Below are 23,253 nucleotides of genomic sequence, written 5' to 3'. Positions count from 1 at the left end.
GTACCCGAGATGTCGGAGTATTCCTCAGCATTGAAAGTCAGCTCGTTCTCAGTGGGCAGGTTGACGAAGGCCTTCATGGCGGGGAAGTAGGCGATGTGTCCGTTACTGACCTGACGGAGCAACGTCTCCAGGTACCTGCAGACACACACACACACACAAAATACTGTTTTCAGTTTGAGGTTATGTTTAGTTCTTCTCTTCAGTTACAATTTTGAAGGAATCCCCCAAATGGAGCTTGTAACATTGATGTCAACAGCAATTTAAAAAATAATATAATAACAGCTTAAATCATCTGCTCGTATTTTGAGCAACTAGTTGTAAAGTGGGATTGTTATGATATTCATAGTGGACTTGGATGGTTGATGTTGTATGTTCATTATAAAGAGGACTGTAGATACAGATTTACAGTACCAGCAAATCGACACCTAAAAGTTTATGTATTTTTCACAGACACACTTTTTCTGTACTTTAAAACCATAAATGCATTTTCTGAACAATTTCTGTTGCTAATTGTGATCTTAATAAATATGTAGGCATTTCTTTTCCCTGCAGCTTCTGAGCCCAAATAAGTAAAAGTTGGTCATCTAGTAAGTTGTACTGTTAGCTGTATTTTCTGTCTTGATGAGAGGAGTTTATTTTATTAATAGTTTCTAACAACTAAAATTCATATTTTCGTCTTTCCCGTAATGTTTTGCATATGTAAAGATGAGCGGCGCACCAGTTGGTGTACAGGCTGGTGATGGTGGGCTCCCCGTGGCTGTCCAGGTGCTGCGTCTGCTGCAGCAGCACGTTGTTGAAGACGCGGGTGATGTCGATGGTGACGTAGTTCTCGATGGACTGCAGCACCGTCATGTAGGCTCGCACGCTGGTCAGCAGCTCGCTGGGCTTGGCGATCTCCTGGGTCGCCTGGTTGTACATGGTCATCCCCACTATGGACCTGGAGGCGGGGCGGGGGGTGAGGGGGGGGGGGCAGAGGTCGAGGTCTTTAAAACGACTGACGGCTGCGTGGGAAGACGGTGGAGGAGTTCCTGCTTCTTCTACAAACGCAAAACTGCACTCGTGTTTAATTCATTAAAAAGTAGAGAAGGGAGCTGCTTATGTGTGTGCGTGTGTTTACTTGGTGAATCGGATCTCCAGGTGCGAGGTGAGGTACTCTCTCGGCGTGAACGTGTGCTCCCACACCACCAGGTTGGGAACGTAGTTGATGGAGAAGCAGAGTTCAGACAACGCCGTGTGGAGTTTATCCAGACTGGGAACAAAACAAACAAAAACAAAAAAGGAGAGAAAACAACAAAATAGATTCTATAATTTACGTGACCGGAAGAGAAAAAGACAAACAAAATTAAATAAAGTAGAACATGTCTGCAACACTAAAAAAATATATAAAGGAGGTACAGATTCATGAAGTGATAATATACGTTCTTTTTTTTTTTTTTTGCCGAAAACGCTGACACATCTATTAAAGTGATAATATAATACTGATATAATAAATAGTTACAAAGCAGAAATAATTTACCAACAATTTGAGTTGTGAACATGAAGATAAACAGTTAAATGTAATTAAATGTTTTAATGGTGCTGATTTAGGTAAACAAGTAACTTTTATTAATAATTATAACAGACTCGAGGACTTAATAACAGACGACTAGAGAGACAAAGAACAGACTGAGAAAGATGTTTAAAGAAAAAAAAAAAAGACAGACTCGGAAAGTAAAGACTTAAAGAACCCGATCTTTTACGTAGTTCTTTGGTTCTGGTACTGACTTGGTGACCAGTAGTCGGTTCTTCCTCATGCTCTCCACGCCCGGCTTCTCCCTCTCCGGCTCGCCCTTCTTCCCCGTCGCCTTCTTGCTCTTCTTGTTCACGGCCTGGCTGATGGTTTTCGCGCAGTGTTTGGGAAGCAGCTGCAGAGAGAGAGAGAGAGAGAGAGAGAGAACGATGATGTCGGCAGACGAGGAGGAACGATTCTTCGTGTCCTGGTGTTTTTTTGTTGTTGTTGTTAAACCGTCCGACTCGCTCGCTTTGAGTTCTGAAAACGTTTTCGATCTGGAAATAACGCGTCAAAAAGTCGCGTCTTCAGGTTTGAACTTTTCCCTTCGTTAATGACTTGATGCAAAGTTTGCAAATATTATCACGAGCAGCTTCTGCTGCTCTGAATAAGACTTCTTCCTCCGCCTTGCTGTGCTCCTACCTGGTCGCTCAGAGTACATTGCTCGGTGCAGATGTCGGTGATCAGGTTCCGGGCCTGTTTGGCCATCTCGTCCAGGAACATGTTGCACAGCGACAGGCTTCGGTCGCCTATGTGGTGACGCTGCGGAGAAACCGAGTCGTTAGCGGACATCGACGTCATTCAACAGCAAGCAGTGTTCAGAAATCAAACAACTTCTGAGTGAGAAGATCTGTGAAAACTGGATTTATTTCTCTGCAGCGGGTGGAGTGATTTTAACCCTGATTTCAGAGCGCATGCGTGTAAATCTTACAGCCACGATTATGAGTAGAATATAAATCCCATCCGGTTTGAGATCTTTACATTTTAAAGTGACCGGAGTTTTTTTTTTGTAAACGGCTGCTTCGACTCCAGAAAGTCAAAGATGTTCCCGCTGATCTCTAAACATCTTAACATTACATACATTTTGGGAACGAATTTGCGATATACACGTCTCCGACTGTCCGGCGCCCCCCTCAGGAGGCTTTTATACTGCAGAATTTCCCGTTGTTTAAAAATGCAGTCCGATAAACGGAGCTATTTCCTCCCTCTCCTCTCACGGGGCTTCGTGGTAAAACTGTGTATTTGTGCATGCCGGTGTGTGTTTACCTCCTCGGGACAAAGCTCGTGTGTGCAGGACATGAAGTGCGTGCAGAGCAGCGGGAAGCAGACCGAGTGTCGACTCTGGGAGGGAAGCTCCAGGCACTGCTGGAACATCTTCTCGAAAGCACGGCTGTAGAAACTACACACACACACACACACACACACACACACACACACACACACACACACACACACACACACACACACACACACACACACACACACAAGAGGGGGAGGGAGGTGGTTAAAAACCAGATTCAGACATTCATCCTACGTACGAGTTTGTGTGTGTGTGTGTGTGTGTGTGTGTGTGTGTGTGTGTGTGTGTGTGTGTGTGTGTGTGTGTGTGTGTGTGTGTGTGTGTGTGTCTCACCAGAAAATAGACAAGTCCGACGTCTCCACCAGCATCTCCACCAGCGAGTCCACCATCTTCGTGTGGAAGATGATGGTGTTCATCATTTTTCCGAGCTCCTTGTGATCCGATATGCCGAGACTGGCTTTGGAGACGCTGGTGTACGCCTGCAGAGAGGAAGAAACGCACACAACGGAAACATTCAAAGTCAGATTTCGTACTCCTGTACATTAGCGTGAATAAATAATAACCCCGGAGGTCTCTGATGTGTCCTTCTCTTGACTTCCATTTCATATTTTTCCAACAGGATTTAAGAACATGTGCGTTCGTACCTGCAGTCTGAACCAGTCCAGTCTCATCCCTCTGAAGTCAAACACCTCTCCGTCCTCCACTGGAACGCACACACACACACAACAATTTATTCGATGTTACACACACACACAATATCTTTAAAACTTGAATCTTCCTCTCAGATTGCGACGGTCCAGAGAGCAGCGGCGTCACCTTGTTTGACGCTGAGAGAAGTCATCGTGTTGACGAATGAAGACATGATTATAGATTCATCCTCCGGACACACGGACAGGTTCTGTTGAACGAAGACGGGACAGAAGCAAAAGAAGAACGTTGATCACAACAGACGAGATTTATTTTTACTGAAAGTAGGGAAGAAAAAAAAAATAAATAAAAGAACGGGAATTTTTTTTTAAATTATAAAACAGAAAAAAACCCATTGTGTTCAAGATAGTTGCTTTTAAAACTAAATTATAAAATATATAATTTATCAGTCCTGTATCCTGAAACTCAGGCAGTTCCACAGAGATGTTGTTGAGCACCATCATCAACCAAATGATATCGAATTAAATGATTTAAAGGAGGACGAGTGCTCAGTCTCAAGAAATAAACGTCAGATTGTGTGTTTCTTTTGTGTGTGTTTTGAGAGTTGCGTGTATGTGTGTGTGTGTGTGTGTACGTTCCCACCTGCACCAGTTCATTCAGCACCACGGCGTCGAACCCGGACAGGTACTGGACGTAGTACCGCTGCATCACCGGGCCGTACTTCCTGACGTGAGCTCGGAGCTCCTCCATGTAGAAGATCAGCTCCGCTATGTGTCTGAAAAATAACACACACAAACAAACAAACACACGTCAACAAGATCTGAGACTAAAGAAACACGCACAAGAAATACATATTTTAGAGTTGGCGCTTACTTGTCGATAAAGTCGTCCGTGCTCTTCTTCTGGATGTTGTCGGCGTGTCGAAGCAGCCAGATGATCTCGTCGCGGGCGAACGACAACGCCATGAACACAAATAACGCCTGGTGGACCAGAAGCACAGAAATATGGACGAAAGGGAAGAGAAGAGAGGCGGATTTAAAGAAGGTAAATTACAAAAACAGCAGCTGGCAGCAAACCACATTCTCACAATCTCTGAATCAAATATGTAATATATATATATTCATGAATATTTATGAAGGTCTCCATCTGGCCAGAGGAACGTTTGAGCCTTTCCAAGGTGTCCACGCTGGATCTCGTGCCCACAGAGAGTCGACATCTTTTATGCATTACGTTGATATTTAACTAAATATTGCATTTACTCTTTTTGCAGCATGTTTTTGCAAAAGATCTGGTTAAATAAATGAAAATGAATTAAAAGTAATTAAATGCGTCAGGTGATATTTTAGGGTCGATGCTCGTCACGTGAAGCAAAAGCAGACACGTTAACGGCTGAACTTTAAGAACTACAAGCTATTTAAATATGAATATTTTAATCTTTAAAAGCAGATGTTTTGATGCATTAGGACACAATAATCTAAGTTGAGCTGAAAGACTTCTGTGTTTTTAATGTAAAGCTATTTAATGCAGTAAATCTGTATAATGATGAACTTTTGATGAATTACTCCCCTCGATTGGTTCATTTAGTTCTGCTCACCAAACTGCTTTAAACCCCCAATATTAGTCTATGCGTTGCCCTTAAAGATCGTTTTGCACATTGTGAAACATATAAATCCAGTTTTGTTTTTGGTTTGACATCGAGGCACCTTTGGACCGAGCAGTCCGGGCTGATCGGCCAGAACGGTCGCCAGCTCCTTCAGAGCGGATCGGAGGAACTTGCGTCTCTCTCTGTGCATGGAGCCCCTGCAGAGTCGAGACAAGACGGCAGGAAGTCAAGAGCGGGAGCATCAAAAACACGCCGAGCATCGTGATTAAATGCTATTTTGACACTTTCGGGACAATCCGAGCGAGGAGGACAAAAAAAAAAGTAGGCAGATGACAGCGACGACGGAAGAATGCGAATGAAGATGAAAGGGGAAGAGGGAATAAGTAATGAGGATAAAAGCAGAGATGAGGCAGAGAGAGGGGGGGAGGAGAGAAAGAGGGGGGAGAAAAGAATAAGGGATAAAGAGAGGAAGAAGGTGGTGTTTCAGTGTGAGACTCCCCGAGAAAGACACGAGAGGGGTGGAAGCACATCTACAACCAGTTAAAAAAGGGAAGCCGGAAAAAGAACATTAACATAAATTAACATGGAAAAAATGTGAGCAGAGAAATACATCATACAATTTCTTTTTGTGTGCGAGTGAAAAAAAACGGCAAAGAAGGGATGAAAATTCCCGTCAGGGTTCGTGACGAAGATTATATACGTACGCGTGAGACAGGGCCTGTTCTTTGCACTCCCGGATGTCATTGATGCGTTTGTTGTACCTGGAAAACACACGAGGAGGAAACGTGAATTAAACGCGCATAAATTCTGAAAAAAAAAAAAAACATCTTCAAAATTCCTTCTTTTTGGCTCAGAAAAAAATGTTCAAAACAAATTACAAATCACCGCAGACTTGTCTCTGCACGGTTTAAAGAGCGTCGGCACATATTCGTCCTCTCACCCTCTGATGTTGACGAACAGGTCCTCGGCCGCTTTGTGGATGTGGAAGACTTCGTCGCGGAACAAGCAGAGACAGGTGGAGCTCTGCAGCGCCAGCTTCCACAGAGACAACGCTGCCGCGTCGCTGTTCAGCACCGCGTGACACAGGATGAACCCGACTGCAGGGAGAGGACAGAGACGGACAGGTGCGTGAGACAGATTTATTTTCCCGATCAGGCGGGAACCCGATTCAGATTCTGGTCGGTACTTACAGACGATCCACTTCTCCATGGCGTCCAGCGACAGGTATTCACACGGCATCTGAGGACGGAGACAGAACAGGTGAGGGACGCACGGTCGGGTCGACTTTAGGGCTTCGACAGCTGAATAAATCAAAAACCTCGAATAAAAAGCAGGCGACTTTAAATAAATACCCCAATCTTCGACTTTAAATTCAGGATCTTGAAACAAAATATTTAAAATGTGAGCAGCTTAGAGGGTTCCTTCAAGATTAGTACAAAAAAAATACAAGCAGGATGGCAAAGTCTCAATAAAGCGTGAATTATTTTGGTACTAACGGTGTCCGACTGAGCCGGGTTGAGCATCGTGGAGGGAGCGGAGATCAGCGAGAGCAGCTGGGCGTTCCTCCACTGGTCAGCCGACAGGTTCCTCCTGGGATACACCATCTGAAGGCTGATCAGCGCGTCCGACAGCGACTGGAAAATCATTATTATTATTATTTGCTGATTTGCGAACCTGAAGAAATCGTCCTAACAACTGGACATTTTTATCTTTTTTTAACATCTCAGCTTAACTTTTTTTTTTTTAATCAAGTTGATTTTTACAGCGATCGGATGAAGATGAGACTCGGCAACAAAATGCATGAAAATCTCTCACGCAAATAGATTCAACTTCAAAACGTGCACAACTTCGGCACTTAGGGGGAAATAAAAGTAACTAAAAGGGTGCCGAGAACAAAAAATGAAGACAGAAAGAAAGAAATTTCCTCTTTTTGATATTACGTAAATGAAAACGTTCTCGTTACCTTTCCGTGTGGAACAAACTCCTCCATCATCTTCTTCAAAGGGTTCTCGTAATCCACGATCATCTGGCCCAACCGGGGGTACTCCCTGTCGCTGCAGCACACGTTACAGCACCGCGGTTACCATAGAAACCACGCTCACAATTGGACTTTAATTTCTTCCTGTTTATAGCGATTAAGGGCGGGTACTCCACTTGTTGTTATTTTTTTTTCCTGAGTGTGTGTGTGTGTGTGTGTGTGTGTGTGTGTGTGTGTGTGTGTGTGTGTGTGTGTGTGTGTGTGTGTGTGTGTGTGTGTGTGTGTGTGTGTGTGTTGCAGTCACCTGGCTCCATGCGTCATCTCGTGGGCGTAGTTGTACAGCCCGATGATGGCCTTCCTCTCCTCTATGCGAGACAGGATGGTCATCAGAGTGGTGTAGGTCACCACCAGGTCCAGGTAGTTCTTGGTCAGGTCAAAGTTCACCGTCTGTCGAGTGTTAAAAAAAAAGAAAAAAAAAAAAGAGAGAGAAGTGAGGCACTTTTTAGAAAATCAAATATTAACGATAATCTCTTCCAGCCAATATGAAGAAAAAGAAAAGCTTTTATAGAAGAGTAAATATTCTGAAACACTTCAGTGCCTCTGAAATAATAAAAGTATGAGAAGAAGTGCTGGTTAGAAAGATGAGGGGCAAATAGAAGAGAAGGATACGGTGAAAATACAAAAATACAAAGCATTTCCTTTATGGTTTAAAAACAAGTGTGTTTTTGCGATTGTCAGTGAAGCCCAAAACATAATTTTCCTCTATCTTGACACTTTTACGACGGATTAAAAAAAATAAAAAAAATAAAATCAACAATATATATATTTGCTTACGATATCAAAGAAGACCTGGCAGGCGTCGATGGTGTTCAGCAGCTCACACACGTGGTCCTGTTGATGAAGGAAAAACACCTTCATCACAATCACCAGCGTCAAATCCATCCCAGTGTGTGAAAGTGTGCGTGTGTGTGTGTAACTGTGTGTGTGTGTGTGTGTGTGTGTGTGTGTGTGTGTGTGTGTGTGTGTGTGTGTGTGTGTGTGTGTGTGTGTGTGTGTGTGTGTGTGTGTGTGCTCTCCCACCTTGAACTCCATGACATCCACGAAGGTAAAATAGTAGAGCGCCAGGTTCTTCAGGATCTCCGACTTCTCCTTCTGCAGCTGAGCCAGCTGTTGCTGTAAAACGCCGCACGGCAGAAGGAGACATCGTCAAGTCACGGACTTCGTCGGCGCTTTACGTACCTGAAACTTCAGTTTCCCTGCGAGTTCCTCTGCTTTAAGACGCGTCCCCTTTTTTTTTTTTTTTTTTGTTTCGGTGCAGTTTGATTCTGGGTTAGTAGAAACGGCTGTTAAAAAGTAGCTCTCAACTCAATTCTCTAAACTTTTCTACTTCCACATTGATTCTTTTCAAAACTGGAAATCTTCCATTTTCTTACTCCAACTCTTTAAAAAGAAAACTAAAAAAAAGTCTAATTACTAAGTTTCCCTTCAGGGATCAACACAGATTATCGTATTCATTTAAAGTTTCTCTTAATTTGGACTAAACTGATAGAATTCACAGAGCTGCTAAATAATTCAGTTTTACTGGAGCTAACAAAACTCTATAAAAATAGATTCAAAAAAAAAAAAAAAAAAAAGAAGACTGATTTAAATTCCAAATGTTCATGAAGTCATTTTTACTTTGGAACATTTTCTTTTCTATAAATATTTGTTGGGAAACTTGACACACAGGAGAGCTCACTCATGAAATTGGATTTGGATTTCTCCTTTTAGCACATCGTGGAAACAAAATGAGAATCAAAGCTCGTGGTGCGAAAGCTTTTCCGAGAGCAGCTCGTGCGTTTGAATCCCCCCCCCTCCAAAAAAAAAATGTTTGACCAAAGTAAAGTGCGCCTATCAAAGCAAAGTTGGATCGGTCCGGAGGACGCAGTCGTGAGGCTACAGAAGGCAGAAGAGAGAGAGAGACGGAAAATTCATTCAAAGCACCCGAAAGACATAAAAACCTTTCTGTGCTTGTTGATATCAGCCTGGATGGTTTTTTTTTTTTTTTCAAACTCCAAACTCCAAACATGTAAAAGATTGTCGCATCAATCTTTTAACATGTTGTAATATATATATATATATATATCTATATATATATCTCTCTATATATATAGATATATATATCTATATATATATATATACACATACATACATAATGTTTTAAAAAGCAATGTGAATGTTTTGTATTTACATGACAGAAAGGACTGTATGTAAATGGAAACCCGTCTCCAAAGTGCTTCTGAGGTCGGCCTGAAAAAAATAAAACGCGACTCTTAAGAAGGGAAAAAAAGTGTAGAAGAGTGAAACACTGCAGCTGCAACAAGGAGTCGAAGCCTCTGTGACTGGACCCAGAGTCCACAAAAAGTGGGACAATCATTTTAAACCATTTGGAAAAGAGATTTCTAAATTTTTTTGCGTGCTTTTTCTCTGTAATTTGAAAAGAGCAATGAGGCCGACGTGTCCTCAAACCTCTCTGTGACGCTCCTTATTGCAGGCAGTCAGCTCGTCATTCAAAAACAGCAGCCGGTCGGTCATCCACCCAACTAGCAGTCAGGCTAACCAGGTAGTTAAGCAGGTAGTTAACCAGGTAGTTAACCAGCCACACAGTCATTCAGTGAATGAAGGAGAGAAAGTAAAACAAAAACCACTACCAGCGAAGGAGGGAAAAGCAGAGCAAAGGAAAAAAACCAAAAACACACTCCGAAAGAAAAACAAAAGGTACATAAAAAAAAAAAAATTATTCACATCAGTACAAAACTTATGGGAACTGAAATACAGAAACTTAGATACAAAAACTTACCAAAAAGCACAAGTCCGGAATAAGCCAAGTTTTAGCATGCAGAACACAAACAAACACAGAAACAAAGCAGAAAACAACATAAGAGACAATTTTTTGCACAGTTATACTGAATAAAGCAGTCAGCTACACACACACACACACACACACACACACACACACACACACACACACACACACACACACACACACACACACACACAAACGCACACACAAAAGAGCTGTTTGCTAAATGACACTTTCACTTGAACACAGAGGCCAGAAGCTACGAGCTAAGCTAACAAGTAAAGCTGAAAGAAACAGTTGATGAGCAATGACTCGGTTTAGTTCACTTGGACACACGCGCACACAAACAAACACACAAAACTAATTACTCTAACTGTTCAAAAAGATCATCTGCAGTAGAGGGAAAAAAATATGTGTTACTTCATTTTTTTTTTTTTTTTTAGGGCTCATTTGATCAGTTCATGGATATTCCCGTAGAAACGATTTCAGTTTTCAAAATAAAATCAGTGTTAGTTATTTACAAAATTTTAAAAAATACCACTTACTGCAGGTAAAGTAAGTTATCTTTGTGTACTATGATTGATTGGCAGTTGATGTTTGTTTTTTTTTTAACTACAACAGCAAAGGTTTTGTTAAGAGAGCTTTTACATAAACCTGATTGCATTTCATTGATTATGTATTTCTGATAAAACCCTGCCTGTAAAAACATCCTGACTTAAAACCCCACATTTACCCTGAGTAAGCTTATTTTTGTTTTTTCTGTAGTACAACTTTTTTTTTCCAGTTCAACAAAATACAAAGAAAACACATGACTTCAAACTGTGAGTTCAAGACACCTGAAGTCAAATCAAGCACATAAAAAGTAATGAAGACGACTGTTTACGTTGCCGTTCCCCGCCACACGTTTACGGACGAACGCGCCGGCTGCGTACTCACGTTATTGTTCCGCGTCTCCACGGCGGGGAACTTCCTGACGATGAATTTAACCGCCGACTCCAGGTTCTTATCCACCAGGTAGGAGGGCTTGGCCTTGGGGTCGCCGCATGCCTGGAAGAGGAAGAGGAAGAGGAGGAGGAGGTGAGGAGAGACACAACACAACAACAACAACAACAAAAACAACAACAACCAGTACACTGCTGCACAACTCAAACACCACCCGGGCCCTTCACTCTCCGTCCAGACATCTCTGACAGTCATATATATATATATATATATATATATATTCAACTTAACAGTGAAACCTGGTTTATCCCAGACTCCGCCCCCCCTGGATTTGGAGAAGGGGGGGGGGGCTTGGGTGATTGACGCCTCTGTTTCTGGGAGGCATGAAAAACAAAACGCACACTAACTAAGGTGTCATTTAGATGCCCGGGAGGAGATTCAATATTATTACAGGGGAGATTTTCCTGCTCTGCTAAATTTCAGTAAATTTGTTTGGATAAACCAGGTTCAACTGTAGGAAAAAAAATTAAAAAAAATAAAAGATCCTGAACTGATCAGTGGTTCTCAGCTCCTGAACTGTGGAGAGAAATTAGAGAGCTGCATTTCAAATAAAAAAGAATACTTGAAATAACTTTTTTTTTTTTTTTAATGGTCCTGTGTTTCCTTCGCTGTCGTCGTCTCAAGCCTTAAATTTTGGTGTCACATTTAAATGACACAGAAATGTCAACTAGAGCTGCAGTGATTCGTCCGTTAGTTTGATGGACAGGAAATCAATCAGAAACTACTTTGAAAGTTGATTGACCATTTCCAAGTACAAATGTCAAACATTTTATTGGTTCCAGGTTCTTATCTGTTCCATTTCTGATGCTTTTCTTTGCCTTACATTTGAGTAAATGTAATATCTTTGGCTTTTGGACTTCAGGCTTATTAAAACAATTCATTTGACAGCAACAACTTCAGCTCCTGGACACGGCGATGGATGTTTTGTACTCTTTTTCTAAAATGATTCATAAACAAATTAAACTTTAAATAATCATTAGTTGCAGCTCTAATGCCACTTATTGAAAAGTTGTATTTTCCCTCCACAACCCGAACGAGGCTCGAGAACCACTGAGAAGAGTCGCAGGTGATGAGAGGGTTTCAGCTTCCAGGTGTGTGTCGGTGTGATTAGTACCACCGCATGACAGGCAGAGTGACGGACAGGCAGAGTGAAGAAGGGGGACTGCATGAAACGGAGGAGGAGGAGGGGGGAGAAGAAGAAGAAGAGGAAGAAGAAGAAGAAGAAGAAGAAGAAGAAGAGATGGCAGGGAGACAGAAAGAGTGTTTCATCTGGAGCAGGAACATTTAAATTAAATCACTTCACCTGCAGAGCTGCTATTTTTTGTTTTGTTTTTTTCCCTACTTTTTAATGTCCTCATCTGTTTCCTCTACCCCCCCTCCTCCCCAACCCCCCCGACTCCGGCAGGAAGCAACAGCGCTCATGCAATCATGGGTAGTGTCGTCGTGAATGGTGAGGAAGATGTGAGTCCATGCACGTGGAGCCCATAAACAGAGCGGAGGTGTAAAAGTTTATCGGCTTGCCGACCACCGAGGAACAATCCTAGAAGAGGTCAAGTGCTCCTGACCGTTCTGAGGATTCGCTTCCTCGCGGCTTTGAGTTTTTTTTTTTTTTTTAAAGTTCCAGAGTGGAAGCACACACACAAAAAAAAAGGTAACAGGTGGTTACCGAAATGAAATCTACAACACAAAACTACACTATTAAAAATCACAGCTGATGGACCCGACAAGGCTTGAAAAAACAACAACAGCATCACACAACCATTAAACCTGGATTTCAGTTTGCATGGCGCTGAAACACTTCCAGCAGTGAGCCAGTACAAAATGAAACCTCGACACAGCAACGCATGCTAGTTCACACCAAGCACGGGGAGGTCAACCGGCAACCAGGCTGTACGAAACGTAATGAAATGCTTTTGTTGACATGGAGCTGTGGAGACTTTCACCCCAATCCCCTCCCAATTTTTTTTTTTTTAAATCGGCGTACGGCCACGTTTTAACACGATATACCGGCGCTGCTCACGCTGGTCGGTGCAAATTGGAAAATCTGCCACGGAGGGTTGAAAGTTTTTTTTTTGTTTTTTTTTAATCACCTTTGTGATTTACAGACTCGGCTGCAGCGTCGCATCGGAGCCGCTAACGGTGGAGGTTTAAAGTTTAAAGAGGGAAAACACTGACGAGCAGCAGCTGCCACTTTGCATCGGCGGTAATTCAACACGGGATGCAAAATAGGTTTAATTTTCCTCGAAAAGAAGAAGAAAAAAAAAAAAAAAAAAAAAGGGAAATCCTGACCCGGCAAACAAAAAAACAAAAACAAATGCTGGCTGCGAAACCCGGTTCTGTTAAGCTGAAGCTCGGTGGACTCGCTAAGACGTCAGCATGCTCAGGTCCTAACAGCTCTGGGGAAAAAAATAAAACACACTTCACTACTTGCGGGATCTCAAACACAAACACTTCGGGACACTACGGGACAGAGAAACAACACGACAACACCGACATGGTTTCAATACCCATCGAACGACAAACACTTTGGACCCTTCGGGGAGTCGCAGCTTGTTTCCTTGCGCCCGCTTTCTCTCGCACCCGATCAGAGGTTGTTGTTTTTTTTTACAAGCTTCGAGGTTTTCCAAGAAGATCTGTTTTTAGGCGTGCGTGAGAGCGGGCCGAGTCGAGAACCGTGTCGAGCGAAGACCAAGGAATCAAGATGTGACTGTGAAAATCCATGCAACTGCAAAAAAACAAAAACAAAAACAAAAAAAAAGCACAAGCCTCGTTGTTTTCCAGCTCACGCAACACCTCCTCCTGGTGGCGCTCTAGTCTCGCCCCTACGCACCACACTGGTCTCTAACTACCTCTCAACCGCTAAAACATATTTACCCTTTGACTCAGGCCGGGGAACTGCGGAGAAAACACCGTCCTGGTTACTGCATCACATCGGTACGCTTGACTTGTAATGACTGTTTTGCCATGTTTTAGCCCATAACTGCTTTTTTATTTTATTTTAAAATAAAGTCTGAAAATGTTACTTTCCGGAGACACAATTTATGCATTTCCTCAGTTTATTTGATGCTTTTTTTCCCCTTTCGATTTGAAGTACTTCAAAAAACCTACATTATAAATAAACTGAATAGATTTATTTACCGACGTGTTCGAATGACTGTAGGAAGCTCCGGTATCTACGACTTTTGTGGGTGTGATGTTGTGCAGCACCCGAGTCTCAAAAGTTAGATATTCAATATTGTACATGTAGAATTTGAAAATAAAATAAAACTTGCATACTGTAATAATGGCACTTATTTTGTTATGTCTATCTCTTTTTTTTTTTTTTTTTTTATTCATCATAAACTATTATAATTGTTTAGAAGTTTGTCATTATGTTAAGATTTAACGTTATGGCAGTAAATACCCTGAGATATGGTTATATTATTTTAAGGCCAAATCTTTCAACGCTAGTTCAAAGCAACAGAAAGGAATCATTTTCATCGCCGCCTGGTCTCAGAACAACAAAGAGCTAAAGGTAGTTAATAACGCCTGTGCTTCTGGATAATGGTTGAACTTTGCAGTAATCTATAATGATTTAAGAATGAGTTGTAATTAATGGGCTAAAACATGCAAAACCTTCAAAATATTCCTTTAGAACCGTTTCTATGGTACTAGAATATACTTTACAGCCTCTCACCAGCTTCAACTAGGTTATTTAATCAACCATAATACATCTTTTTTTTTTTTTTTTTTCATGTGATCAATTTTGTAGTAAATGTAGCATCACAGACCAAAGACATTCACATGTAAATCATTTTCTGTAATTCATGTGGCGTGCCATTCTCCATTAGTGCTAGTGCGATAAGCTGGCTGGCTGGCTGGGTTTCGGGTGGGGGGTGGGGTGGGAGTGGGGGTGGAGGGAGGGAGGGCTGATGGAGGGATGGATGGAAGGAAGGAGGGCACGGTGAATGGAGGGGACAGGGCATGGGAATAAAGCTGAGAATCAGTAGCGGCCGGGAAGGGAGTGAGGGGAGCCGTTGCCTGGATACCAGAACGGATCTCGAGTCCCGCCTCCACCATCGCTTCTCCACTCGGGGTAGGCAACTAACAGCTGAGGCTCTCGAAGCCCCCCGCCCCCCTCACCGACATATGGCAGGGTGGGGGGGGGACCCTGGCATTCGTAGCAGTGGGCCAAAAGGAAAAACACACACCTGGAAGCTAATTATGGCTGCTAATTAACGGGTATAATTTTTGAACACCGCCTCAGTGATCCTCATAAACCACCTCCTCACTGAGATAAACTCGGCATTTCTCACCGTGAGCTCTCTCTCACTTTCAGAGGAGGGATTAACTGCTGGGAAAGACCAAAAAAAAAAAAAGAGCTGGGAAGAACGGACGGCCTCTTGTGATTAGAAAACAGAGCCACTAGAGACGCTCAACAACCTGCTAAGAGCTGGCCGACTGCCTGCTGGCAGCGTTTTGCAACTTGTCAGCATTATTGTACTCGTCCTCTACCAAAATACTGTCAAAAGAAATATCTAACAACCCTTTAGGATAAAAGGATTGTGTCAAAATACTTGAGTCTGCCAAAGCAGCTCATTTATGAAGTAAATTTGCTAATAATTAGGAGACTAACAGGAGTAGTTAAGTGACGATTACTTTGCGACTACTAAAACAGGCAAATTTCTTTTCTTTTTAAAAAAAAATAAAACCAATATTTAACCTGCACGACTATCGATGAATAACACTTATGTAGCTCTTCAAAATCGGTTTACATTTCAAAGAGATTTTTTTTTTTTTTATTCTTGAAGAAATATTTTCCATATTTTAATCATAAAAATTGAACTAAATAAAATCTCGCTGCAGCCACTTTTCGATAGAGCGCTCCTTTATTCAGACACTGTAGATTTAAGTATTTGCCAACTGGTATTTAGATGCCATATTTTTGTTCGATGTGTCTGGCAGTAACAAAAAAAACAAAAAAAAAGACTAGTTTTGGCTTTGCAGACTAGAACGTATGATGTATGTGCACTAAAAAGAAAAAAAGAAAAACGTTAATGTGAATGCTGTAATTGTAAGCGGATGAATAAAACACTGAATTTGCATTGTGGGTTGGCAGAACTGACGGTGGATGGAGCCCAGCCTTACAGATTCAAACATGAGGAGGAGTGAGGCACAAAGGAGAGGACCAACAGATCAGTACAGGTAGCCAGGAGGAGGAGGAGGAGGAGGAGGAGGAGGAAGCTGAGGGAGAAGTGAAGAGGGAGGGGTTTCATCAGTGGAAGGTGATAAATTTTGCAAACCTTCCAAACTTGTCCTTGCTGCATAGGAGAGGGGGGAAGCATTGGAACGGAGAGAAGAAGAGAAGAAATCAAAAAACAAAGAGCCCACCCAGACAAACTGCTGGATCACTGGTCTACACACTATCACACACTCTCGCACACACACACACACACATACATACACGCACACACACACGTCTTTAAACAGCTGCTCTCATACAGGTGTTATCTGCATATCTGAGAGTTCAGTTGGGGACAGCCCTTTTTGGCATTTCTCTGCAACACAACACATAAAAAAATAATAATAAAATAAATAAAAATAACAAGACATGCTGCGCCAACATGTTATCACATTAACACTTGTTTTTTGTTTTGTTTTTAAACGCACGGCGTCTTGAAAGTGACACAAGGTGTAGCATCGTCTACCTACGCGCGAACACACATTAAAAATAACACATCCATTTTTATTTATTTCTTTAAGAGTGTGGAAGCACTATAAATAACCCCGACGGACCCTCCAGGGCTCGTCAGCAGCTCCACAGAGTGAAGACAAAGTTTTGGACCCTGCAGTTTTTTTTTTTTTTTCCCTTTTCCTGGCTGCAGTACTTGCTCCACATTTTCTGCTTCACGGCGGTTGCTTAGTAACTGACGGTGTAGTGCTCCCTGATTTGTTGAAGCACTGGGCACTTCTTGGAAATGCTCTCATACAGGTTTGAAATCATTATGTCATAGTTATATAGATGCAGCAACATTTGAATAACTTGTTTCGGGACACAATTAGCGACGACTCTGGTCCGGTCTCACAGATTTAGTTCGCCTATAGAAAACAACAACAACAACAACAACAAAAACAGCCAGGTCTTACTGCAATCTAGTAACGACGGCGAAGAATGTAAAATAGTTGAAACTGGGTTTGGACTCGTGGTGAAGTGGAAGAAAAATCAGGAGTTAAAATGTCGCTGAACATTAGTGCAAGATGGTGAGTGCTTCTGAGGAAGTCAGAGCCCAAATGTCCTAAATGACAAAAGAAATTAAAATGAATAGTTCTGCTAACTCTAAACAGAGCTCAGCTACAGAGATAAAGAAATACAAAAAAATGAAGTTTTGATATTATCTTATGAATGTGTGTACATGTAATGTCAGCTGATTAGTTGCAAGAAATTCCTGGACAGAAATGACAAAATAGGTTTGCAGTGATTTTAGAAAGTGTCATCCAAAAAAAAAAAAAAATTTTTCTTCATTGTTCCTGATCACAAATCTTTAGAGAAACAAATCTAAGGAATCCTTATTAAGATTGATGTTTGTGTTATGGGTTTATGTAAAAAAAAAAAAAATACTATCAGGTCAAATATTATCATCAGTATCGACATCAAAGATCCAGTATTGGTCGGTCTACTTTTATCGTCCCTCAGCTGGATACCTCCCGACGAAGAAATACATCCATCGGGCCTAATTCGATCAATCACATCAGAATAATTTATTCATTTTTACCTTGTGTGTGGTTGTTGGCCAGATGTGACCAATCCACATTAAACACGGTTTCTTTATCAGCTGTAAAATTATTTCTTTCTCCACTATTTACATTCATTCAGTCACAGCGGCCCGACAACTTCATTCTTATAGTCACAGAAATCTCATACATACTGTGTATTGCCTTATTTTGTCTTTGTCTGGCAGGTATTGGTACTTAGTGTGTGCAGCACTACGTTTAAATAAAAGTCTGGTCTGCCCATCTCACTGTGTTTATAGTTGGGTAGTTACCAACAGGAAAGATCAAATTCCCAATGCAATATCAAAGCCCCCTTAGTTGGGGTGAGGAAGTTCTTCTGAACGTATTTGGACACTTATCAAGTTGAAATTTTTTTTTAAAACTTCATTTTCTGAATTATAGTTAGCATTAATGTGAATAACTACCCCTGCTTTCAACTACTGATGTGAAATCCAGAGCCCCTTTTTCCAATAGTGTGTATTACATAACAGAAATTCCTGTTTATTTATGCGTAGTCACGCAGCTCAGCTGGGAAAAAAGGGGAATCTCCTCAGCAAGCATTTTAAGTGACGCACACGTTGAAGGTCTGCTGCGATCTAAACGCCCAGATGTTGTGAGCTGAAAGTCTGCAGGCTTTCATTCAAAAACTGAACACCACCACCACGTGGGGATTTTGCTGATGGAGTATATGCAACCAAAAAAAAAAAAAAAAAAAAGGACGAACCTGGATTTTTTTTTTTTTTGCATACTCAAGAGCTCTACATATATATATATATATATATATATATATATTTTTTTTTATTTTTTTTTTTTTTTTTTTTAAAGTCAAACCAAACTTGTCTCCTTTAATCAAACAGAATATAAAACATTATATCGTCTTACAGTCTGTTAAATTTCAGTTTCCTCGGGTCATCGTGCCATTCAGACCATGAGAAATGTCTGAAGGTCTTGGGGAAGCTCGCCCTTATCTATCCCATAAAAGACCCTTAAAAAAAAAATGAGGAGTAAAAATTCCCCTGGCCGTCAGGTGTGCCCTTCATTAAATGTCAATGCTTGATTCTTTGCCAGTAGTTTAATTATTTATGTGGAACTGTCCCCTCTGGGCCACCATACTGTAAAAGCCGAGCCAAATGACCACGCCACATATTTTTTTGTGGATTCTGGGCGACAAAAAAAGAAAGAAAAGAGGATTTTAGCGGATCAGAAAACAGCAGAATGAAGCAGTACAAGATGTTGGCATCACAGAGCCAGAAGTAGAAAAAAAAAAAAAAACACACACACACACAAACCACTGCATCTGAAAAATACAGCCGGGAGGGCAGAAATTAAAAAAAAAAAAAAAAATCCAAGAAACGGCTGGAGAATTAAACTGGACGAAACGGGAAGAGGGGCAATCTCCTTTTTCTGTAACACCTGCTTAGAGTGTCTAGTAGTCGGAAAGAGAGGTGGGATACTGTATTATACTTTTAAATAAATCTTACCGGTACAAAATGGCTGCTAATTTACCAATAATGTAGTTGAGCTAAACGTCAAACTTAAACCAACAATCAATTCAACTTGACTCAAACTTCTGGGTATTGCAAGCGTGCTTCTGGATTTAAACTATTTATCTTCACTGATAACAATTACTCAAGTTAAATACACTGCACCTTAATAAAGGTTTCAAATGCCCTCTTTTAAGTGGGGACTGTGTCAGTGAAGTGTTGGTTTAACTACAGGTGCTTTAAATAAATTTTAAAACATCTGACTAGGAGCCTAAAAAAAAAGAAAATCAACACTGTTTGATCAAGAGAAGTTTAAAAAAAAAAAAAATGGAGTCTGTTGGTTGGCTGCATTATAAACCTACAGGTGTTCATGTTTACGCCTCACATACCTGTAGTCATGATGAATTTGTCTGTTTAACTATAGAGGTAGAAACTATTGGTGGTGGAGGAGGAGGGGGGGGTCAGGGAGTTACCTGAGCAAGATAAAAAAAATAAATTAAAAAAAACCTGCAAGCGCTGTGTGCAAGACAAAAATATGACGTTAGACGGTCGACTAGCTGAAAGATAAGCACAGCAAAGAAAACAAAAAATACTTTAATGCCACTCAGCCAAGATTAATTAAGGCGACTTAATTAAGGAACAGATTTTAAGGTTTTTCTGCAGAGTCGATGGTGTGTGATGAGTGAATGTTTAAAAAAAAAAAAGGGGACGCTGCCGTGATCTTTAGATGATTACAGTACTGACGGTGTGCATGAATTTACTCACCTCCCAAAGGTAGAAACCAAACAAGTATGTCACCTGTGTTTTCAATAAATAATAATACAGCTAACTTCACTTTAAGAGAATATCTTTAAAAGATGTAGTTTTGTAAGATAAAAATCCCCCCAAACAATGTGCTGTTGAGGATTTACCAGAACGGGTCACAGATTTCTGCTCTTTCGTTTCTAGCTTTGGGATGTGGCGTTGATGTTGGATGCTGGAGAGTATTTTTTTCTAATATCAGAAGAAGGTAAAAAAAAAGAAAGAAAAAAAAGCGTTAAAAGAAACATATGGAGAGCAGTTCATGGGTGGATATGTTCGAGGAGACTTATGGCGAAGGGGTAGATGTGAATATGATGGGGTGGTGGTGGTGGGGGGGGAGTAGGAGGAGGGACAGACAGAAAGAAAGGAAGGAAGGAAGGAAGGAGGGCAAGGAGGAGGAAGGGCGTGTTAAGAAGAGTAATCGGCAAAATCTCAATAGTGTCTGACTGCTCATACTGTTTTATAACTTCTTTTTTTTACCGTTGATTAATCATGATTTTTTTTGTATTTTTAATTGAGAGGGGTAAAAGACTAACAACATATATATATATATATATATACACACTTTGCAAAATAAGGCGACTCAAATGCCAAAGATAAAGAAACAGTATGAGCTTTCAGACAGTTTAACTTCTCTCTTTAAAACTTGGCCAGATGTGACTGACCTCTTTCACTGTCTCCCTCTTTTTTCTTCTTCTTCTTCTAATTAATTCATCATACATACACCAAAAGCAACAAAGGCTCGTCCCACACAGACAGACCCACTAACTCTTCTCCTCCCACACACACACACACACACACACACACACAAACCACTGGTGCAAAAACTTCTAACATTTATAAATATGTTTGACTTTATAATATATCTATTTTTTTGTTTTTTTAATCTGTATTTAAAAGCAGCATTTCATTTCCAGCTAAAAATCACTGAAAAGGGGGGGCGCTAAAAACATCAAATGTTGAAATAATTAAATCAATTTAATAATAGCATAACAAGTTCATTGGTATTATGTAAAAAAACGAGAAAATTATTATTATTATTATTATGAGTAGTGTAAACAAAACACCTACCACACACAGGAAAGGAGCTACTTTCCCATTATAGGTTTATATATATATATATATATATATATATATATATATATATATATATATAACTACTTGTTTGATAATAACCAGTTTAGTCATGATATTGAATTCTGATGAGTATTTTTGCTCGATGATATTTTTTCTAACCAAAAACTAATAATTAGTTCGCAATAATGAGAAGAAAAAAAACAACAACAACGATAATCTGCAGCTTTTACTTATTTATTTTTTTAATTTATTTTATTTTAAATCTTTCGCATAATTTTCCTGCGATTTGTGCAGCGAGCTAAACGGAGCTAAACTGTCCGTTTTGGGCTGAAAATAAAAACGCGTGGTCGGTTTGGTGACCAGGCCGCGGACGTGTCGGTGTTTTCGGGGCTTCGGGTGTTTTCGTGGCTTCGGGTGTTTTCGGGTGTTTTCGGGGCTTCGTGTTCGGGGAGCGGAGACGACGCCCGACCGCTGAACGCGATGCTAAACGCTTAGCTTAGCTTAGCTGAGCGCCCGCCGCCATTAAGCCAGCCGAGGCTAAAGCTAAAGCTGCTACTAACCGCAGGGGGGCCTGTTTAAGGTTATCACCCCGAAAAGGGGGCTCGATTCTGTTATGCTTTTTTTGTTTTTGTTTATTATTATTATTATTATTATTCTTGTGGTTTCTGTCTGAGTCGTTTTTGTTCGTTTTTAATCCAAAAAAAAAAAAAAAAAAAAAAAAAATCAAAAAAAAAATCGGTTTAAATCGGGGCAACTTTACCGCAAGCTAACGCGACAGGCTAGCTGTGTCGTCCGCTTCCAGGGAAGAGGAATATTTTTTTATTTATTTTATATTTGTAGGATAAATGACGCGTATTCACCTATATTTTAAAGATATTATTCACACTGGCTAAAAAAAATTTAAAAAAAATGCACACAACACTAAAAAAAACAACCCAACATTAATCTAGCTGCCGTGTGCTAGCTCGTGAGGCGTTCACGGCACTAAAAAAAAAAGAATCACAGCTTTATGCGGTTAACGAGGATTCACCGTGTGTGTGTGTGTGTGTGTGTGTGTGTGTGTGTGTGTACCTTTTTGATGTTGTAAACACGGGTCAACATCCCGATGCCTCGGTCGTTGAGGATGGTGAGTTTTTCCGCCAGCTTCTGCTGGCTGGGCTGGATCACTCCCCGGGACATCTTCCTTCGTCTGGTCGGTGTTTTTAAAACAAACAACAACAAAAAAACAACCTCCGATCCAACAAATCCCGTTTAAAAAAAAAAAAAAAAAAAAAAAAAAATCTCAGCCGGAGAGGACGGAGTAAAATAAGGTGTGTTTTGTGTTTGTTATGCCGTGGTTGGAGTCGCTCCCATGCTCGGATGTTCGGGGCCGGAGCTTCCTGTCTCCACCCCGCCGTCCCTCTGCCTGCTGGCGCTTTAGGAGTTGTCCCGGTTTTCACGACGAGGCTGCGTTCACGTGCCCCCTCCGTAATCGTAAATCTCAAATTGCTTCATCCCAATTTTTTTTTTTGTGAACAGCTAAAATATACAAGCCTTTTACAACACTGTACATTTTGTGGTAGGATAGTAAATTTTCGTCATATTAAAAAAAAAAAAAAAAAGGAAGAAAATTGGGGATTCATCAGCTCAGTTGATGCTTTTAAAAGAAAGCCCAAAACATATCTCTTGCTACTCTTGAACCTCTCTTGCACTCTGAATTTAAAATGCATATTGCTTATTTAATATTTTAACTCTATTTGTGTTTAATTTTTTTAATGTAATCTAATTTATTTTCTATATTTTTACATCTGTATGTAATTATCTTGTTGTAACGCACTTTGAGCTGCATTTCTTGTATGAAAGGTGCTGTATGTATTATGTATTTATGTATATTATATTTGATTATTTTTTATTTATTTTATTATTTTATTTATTTATTATTTATATTTTATATTTTTTTACTGCTATTTTATTGCTTTTCTATTATTCTATTATTATCTTATTGCTTCTGTATGCTGCTGCAGCGAAAGAAATTCCCCTCGGGGATTAATAAAGTAACTACCTACCTACCTACAAATAAAGTTTATTATTATTCTTAGTAGTAGTAGTAGTAATATAGGTAATTAAAGATAATAAGACAACATAAACACACTAGAAGGCTATTACATTAATTGCACTCTTGGTTTCATGCTGTTTCTGTAGGACATGCACATTTTTTTGGGGTGGAAATTTGATCGTAC

At 40.5% G+C, this 23,253-nt stretch overlaps 1 protein-coding gene across 1 annotated transcript in view; it reads right to left on the bottom strand.

The window, feature by feature from the left end:
* Positions 1 to 22,452, bottom strand: part of nckap1 (NCK-associated protein 1) — a 28,562-nt gene extending 6,110 nt beyond the window's left edge. The window contains exons 1-23 of the mRNA XM_069718852.1: positions 22,106 to 22,452; positions 16,205 to 16,222; positions 10,857 to 10,967; positions 8,159 to 8,251; positions 7,913 to 7,969; positions 7,383 to 7,525; positions 7,064 to 7,154; positions 6,597 to 6,734; positions 6,291 to 6,339; positions 6,041 to 6,197; positions 5,805 to 5,861; positions 5,201 to 5,297; positions 4,371 to 4,477; positions 4,140 to 4,272; positions 3,666 to 3,747; positions 3,494 to 3,552; positions 3,183 to 3,328; positions 2,816 to 2,948; positions 2,192 to 2,311; positions 1,765 to 1,904; positions 1,118 to 1,249; positions 719 to 937; positions 5 to 135 (exon numbers count right to left, since the gene is read on the bottom strand). Of these exons, the coding sequence (XP_069574953.1) occupies positions 5 to 135; positions 719 to 937; positions 1,118 to 1,249; positions 1,765 to 1,904; positions 2,192 to 2,311; positions 2,816 to 2,948; positions 3,183 to 3,328; positions 3,494 to 3,552; positions 3,666 to 3,747; positions 4,140 to 4,272; positions 4,371 to 4,477; positions 5,201 to 5,297; positions 5,805 to 5,861; positions 6,041 to 6,197; positions 6,291 to 6,339; positions 6,597 to 6,734; positions 7,064 to 7,154; positions 7,383 to 7,525; positions 7,913 to 7,969; positions 8,159 to 8,251; positions 10,857 to 10,967; positions 16,205 to 16,222; positions 22,106 to 22,213 (2,521 nt within the window). The 5' untranslated portion in view covers positions 22,214 to 22,452. The remainder of the gene's footprint in view (positions 1 to 4; positions 136 to 718; positions 938 to 1,117; positions 1,250 to 1,764; positions 1,905 to 2,191; positions 2,312 to 2,815; positions 2,949 to 3,182; positions 3,329 to 3,493; positions 3,553 to 3,665; positions 3,748 to 4,139; positions 4,273 to 4,370; positions 4,478 to 5,200; positions 5,298 to 5,804; positions 5,862 to 6,040; positions 6,198 to 6,290; positions 6,340 to 6,596; positions 6,735 to 7,063; positions 7,155 to 7,382; positions 7,526 to 7,912; positions 7,970 to 8,158; positions 8,252 to 10,856; positions 10,968 to 16,204; positions 16,223 to 22,105) is intronic.
* Between the last annotated feature and the right edge of the window lie 801 nt (positions 22,453 to 23,253).

The sequence above is a fragment of the Brachyistius frenatus genome, unplaced genomic scaffold (genome assembly GCF_029030835.1).
Source record: "Brachyistius frenatus isolate BFR_SWC_R1_liver_20210118 unplaced genomic scaffold, ASM2903083v1 Contig_200, whole genome shotgun sequence".
NCBI lineage: Eukaryota > Metazoa > Chordata > Actinopteri > Embiotocidae > Brachyistius > Brachyistius frenatus.
The sequence above is the reverse complement of the archived record's forward strand: the minus strand, read 5'-3'. Positions and strand labels throughout refer to the sequence as shown.